The sequence below is a fragment of the Cucurbita pepo genome, unplaced genomic scaffold (genome assembly GCF_002806865.2).
Source record: "Cucurbita pepo subsp. pepo cultivar mu-cu-16 unplaced genomic scaffold, ASM280686v2 Cp4.1_scaffold001641, whole genome shotgun sequence".
In the NCBI taxonomy this organism is placed as follows: domain Eukaryota; kingdom Viridiplantae; phylum Streptophyta; class Magnoliopsida; order Cucurbitales; family Cucurbitaceae; genus Cucurbita; species Cucurbita pepo.
The window spans coordinates 2453-7005 of NW_019647764.1; the positions used below are offsets into that span (position 1 = coordinate 2453).

The 4553-nt window shown below is 35.5% G+C and overlaps 1 protein-coding gene across 3 annotated transcripts; it reads left to right on the top strand.

The window, feature by feature from the left end:
- Positions 1-476: 476 nt before the first annotated feature.
- Positions 477-4304, top strand: LOC111786380 (protein NDL2-like). Of its 3 annotated transcripts, none has more exons than XM_023666682.1 (11): positions 477-702; positions 1338-1437; positions 2181-2278; positions 2529-2617; positions 2786-2846; positions 2959-3045; positions 3121-3198; positions 3483-3539; positions 3674-3729; positions 3834-3969; positions 4051-4304. In XM_023666682.1, exons 1-11 carry the CDS (start codon positions 643-645, stop codon positions 4270-4272), a joined length of 1044 nt encoding a protein of 347 aa, XP_023522450.1. In that variant the 5' UTR covers positions 477-642; the 3' UTR covers positions 4273-4304. The 3 variants fall into 3 exon arrangements, with proteins under 3 accessions (XP_023522450.1, XP_023522452.1, XP_023522451.1); XM_023666684.1 differs by lacking the exon at positions 477-702 and adding an exon at positions 712-884 and having other exon boundaries at positions 1338-1441; XM_023666683.1 differs by lacking the exon at positions 477-702 and adding an exon at positions 712-884.
- The last annotated feature ends 249 nt before the right edge of the window (positions 4305-4553 follow it).

Here is a 4553-nt window from a genome sequence, read left to right on the forward strand (position 1 = left end):
AAATACACCCTGGTTTTAGGCCATGCAATAAATAACAAAATACATTTACCATATTATAAAAGAAATTTTCTTTAAATAATTATTTTCCTAATTTTGTCACAGATATTATACTTTATTATATAATGATTGCGTTACTTTAATTAAAACGAATATACAAATTCTGGGGCCCACCATAAAATATTCGACCTTTTTTTTTCCTTCTAAGTCAAAGCTTAACTACTTACCATTTCACTCTTTATTATTAATAATTTTTAAAAGAAAAAAAAGAAAAATCAACGTGAATAGACGGAAATCGCCCTCTCCGTGTGGTAATAGAGGAGGTCGTTGTCGAAGGAAACTGTGGGTATTTTAGTCATTTAGGCTGAACTGTCGGTCTCCTAACTATGGTTAAACTAACCATGGGATTGGGTTTGAGTGTGTTCGTTACAGGGGCGCTCGTGAGGTTTCTGTCGATGTGCGATGAAGGGGAACGCGGCGTCGGTGACTCGTTTAGACTCGGACGATTCGATACGACGAGTTGAATAGTGCTGGGGAGAATTTGTTGAAGAGATTTGGTGGTGTATAAAAGCTAGAAGAAGAAGTGTTCTGAGTATTGAGTGGGGAAGAAGGATTAGAGAGAGATTGCGAGAGTGTGAGGGGGACATGGGGGATTCGAGTGACTCAATGTCGGTGGATATGGAGTCGATTTCTTCTGGTGGAAAGGTATCTGCATTTCGTGTCTCTTTTACGAATGTGTGTTTAATGATTTGATTAGATGGATTTGAACATCGTTCTTTGTTTGCTTGCTGAGAAATTTTTGTTTTGGTTGGAGATGAGGAAGGAAGATCTTAAAACATGGATTCTTGATGTTTTGTACGAATTCGTTAAAGTAACGATCGTGTCAAGTTAATGGCTAAATTCGATTTTAATTTCATGATGTTGCTTTGTTTTCTAAATTCAATGGTCTTTGGAATCCCTGCGGCTGGGAGTTTCATTATGGTGTTCATACCAGAATTGGATGGAGGTTGCTATTTACTTGTTTAGAAATGCATTTTGAATTCAATTAGGCAAAGTTTCTTTATGGGAAGCAACTATCCCATATGTTTCTCTCGTTTAATCTATATGTTGTTTGCGTTAAGCTTTTGTAATCCCCTTTTTAAGGTAGTTCATATATGGTTCTAATACTTGCCGGCTTTTTTAGGTACTTCAATTCTCATTTTTGAAGGCGTTTTCTGTCATTCTTTACCAAAATATTTCATTTTGAATGCATACTCACCAATAGCTATTGCATTCTTTTCTTCACTCTACTTCAGATGATTACGTGTAAAAATTAATATTTTTTGATCTTTTTTTGGCAGGAGTATCTTGTGAAAACTTGTTCTGGTGCTGTTTCTGTCACTGTGATTGGAGACCAGGACAAACCAGCTCTAATCACTTATCCTGATTTAGCTCTAAATCGTGAGTATGTCGAATGTGTTGTGTAAATTGTTATAGGCTTTAATGTGTATATTGAGCTAGCTCACTGCAAGTTGTATGTTCATTTTTACCCGAATCAAAGAAGTTCTAAGCTGTAGGGAATTTCCAGTCATCAAGAAAAGAAAAGAAAATTGATGGATCATTTTTGTTTCAAGTCATGTAAGATTGCTTTCAATGTCATATCCAAAAAATTATGGAGTTTTTGAACTTTGTCCTTGCTGTTTTGAAATAGTTAGTTTTCATTACTTCAGTTGCATGCTTTTTTATTCTAAATTTTATGTGCTGAAAATTTTGGAATTGGTCATATTGGCTACTACTAACATCTACGATGTATTTTTGGTTTAGTTTTTAAGAATTATTTTTTTCACACACATGTGTTTTTTGTCTTCTAATAGTGGCTATCGAGATCGCTCTATATATTTATATAATTCTTAATAACCGGCTGAGGTTTTCAAAATTATTTTAGACTACAAACTGACGTGTATATGAAATTGGAATAGACCAGCTCAATCTTTGAAAATGGAGAAAAAAAGAGTTATTAAATGAGACCATAGCTGTCGGAGATCGAAAGCTTCATAAATTTACTATTGGGTTGAAAGAAATGAAATGACCTATGGCTTAATACTTTTGAATTTGATGTCCTGTTGGGAAATTTTAGTATGTCTCTTTGATTTGTCCTGGTCATTTAACAATGTTTAAACAAGTTACATTTCATTATTCATCAGATATGTTCTGCTTCCAAGGATTAATGTTTTGTCCAGAAACGTGTTCGTTATTGCTTCACAACTTTTGCATATATCATATCAGCCCTCCTGGACATGAGGTTTGTATAAATGGCATGGTCTGATATCTCTACGAAATTTTATATATAATAGGTTAATTTTTACATTGCATGGATCAAAAAGTAACTCACTCAATAAATGAGTACTCTTTTATCTATGCTATGTAGAAAATAACCTATTATTTAAAAAATTGTGTTGCTTCAATACCACTGAACTTTCCAACAAGTACGCTAATTTTTACTTCCACGTGAATTCTTCTCATATTGGATCCTTGTTCAAGAGTTATTGCAGTTAGGAGCTGCTGCGATTTGCCCCGATGATCCTGTACTTTCTGCAGATGACTTGGCAGATCAAATTGCTGAAGTTCTTAACTATTTTGAGTAATTCAATTGTCCTTCTGGCTAGTTTCAATTTAGTATAACCAAGAGTTAATTGGTGAAGAATCCCACTCGTCTGACTCTTGGAGGCTTTATTTGTTTTATACGTTAGATCTATTTGAAATAAATATGCACAAATCTGATGACTTGCTCTTCTTTTCTTTCTCCCAGGCTGAGTGCTGTAATGTGTATGGGGGTTACTGCTGGAGCATACATCCTTACTCTCTTTGCTGTAAGCTGTCTCCTTGTTCACCATGCATGTGGTTACCTTTTTTTTATATATTGTTTTTCAAGTCCTCTTGGAATTTTTTTTTTCTTGTACTGATTTGATTTGTTGGTGGCAGATGAAGCACATTCATCGTGTTCATGGTTTGATATTGATCTCTCCCATATGCACAGCACCCTGTTGGACAGAATGGTTGTGTAACAAGGTTTTTTTTCCGAACTATTACGATCATCTTCAGGTTTCTTGGAACCTTTTTGTAAATGAACTTTTCTATGTGCAGGTGATGTCAAATTTGGTTTATTTTTATGGCATGTGTGGGGTAGTGAAGGAGTTTTTGCTAAAGCGGTATTTCAGTAAGGTAGGTGTAAAATAGCTTGGGCTTAAAAACCAGTTTTTACATTGGGATGTTGGTTTCTCCTTAACCCAGTCTTTGGGTTTGTTAAATTCTATACAGCTTAAGATATCTAATCTAGGCTTTTAAAACACATATTTTAGGTTACACACTAACTATAAACTTTCGAGTTCATTTTTCTCCATATAACCTGAATATGAACCAACTATAGTTACACAAATTCATGCACTTATTGGTGGTGTTTTTTCTCAACTGAATTTTATTGGACATTTGTATTTTGCTGATTATAGGAGGCTCGTGGTTGTTCTCAAGTACCAGAGTCTGATTTAGTTAAAGCATGCAGAAGAGTGAGTACTCCAGCATTTTTCTCGTTTGTTTTTTAGCAACTACAAACTGCCAATTGTTAGAGTTGGAAAACTTGACGTATTTTAAGAGTTGAGCATTTGTTTGATCAAACATTATACACGTTCTATGTCAACAGTCGCTTGATGAGAGGCAAAGTTCAAATGTCTGGAGGTTTCTTGAAGCGATGAATGGGTAATGCATCAAACTCCAATTCTTTCATGCATTAAAGAATTTTTTGCTTGTCAATTGTTGGGTCAAAGGTCCTCCTGCCTGAACTTCATTTTCCTGTAATGCAGGAGACCTGACATTTCAGAAGGGTTGCGAAAACTTAAGTGCCGTTCATTGATATTTGTTGGGGACAGGTCTCCGTTTCATTCAGAGGCTCTTTACATGACTGTAAAACTAGACAGAAGAAGCAGTGCCCTTGTCGAAGTATGTTGCACTTTTTTCTTCTTTCTTTTGAGATTTAAAGCAAGCTTTTTACTAAGGTGAATTAAAATGAGCTATTTTCAGGTTCAGTCATGCGGGTCAATGGTGACGGAGGAGCAGCCCGATGCAATGTTGATACCTATGGAGTATTTTCTCATGGGATATGGCATGTATAGGCCATCTCACGTCAGTGTTAGCCCAAGGAGCCCCTTGAGCCCTTCTTTCATTGCTCCAGAGCTTCTGTCTCCAGAAAGTATGGGCTTGAAGTTGAAACCAATAAAAACAAGAATCTCCTTGGAAGTCTGAAGGACAGACAATGAAAAGAGTCAGAAGAAAAAGAAAAATAAAGATCGCCTTTTGTGTTTGTATGTACTTGAAGAGTTGGACAGTGTTTTGCTTTTTCTTTGGCAATCCATCAGTTCATGAATGAGGGGTGTGGTGTGTAGATAAAGAAGAAATAGGATAATTTATANTACTCCAGCATTTTTCTCGTTTGTTTTTTAGCAACTACAAATTGGCAATTGTTAGAGTTGGAAAACTTGACGGATTTTAAGAGTTGAGCATTTGTTTGATCAAACATTATACAC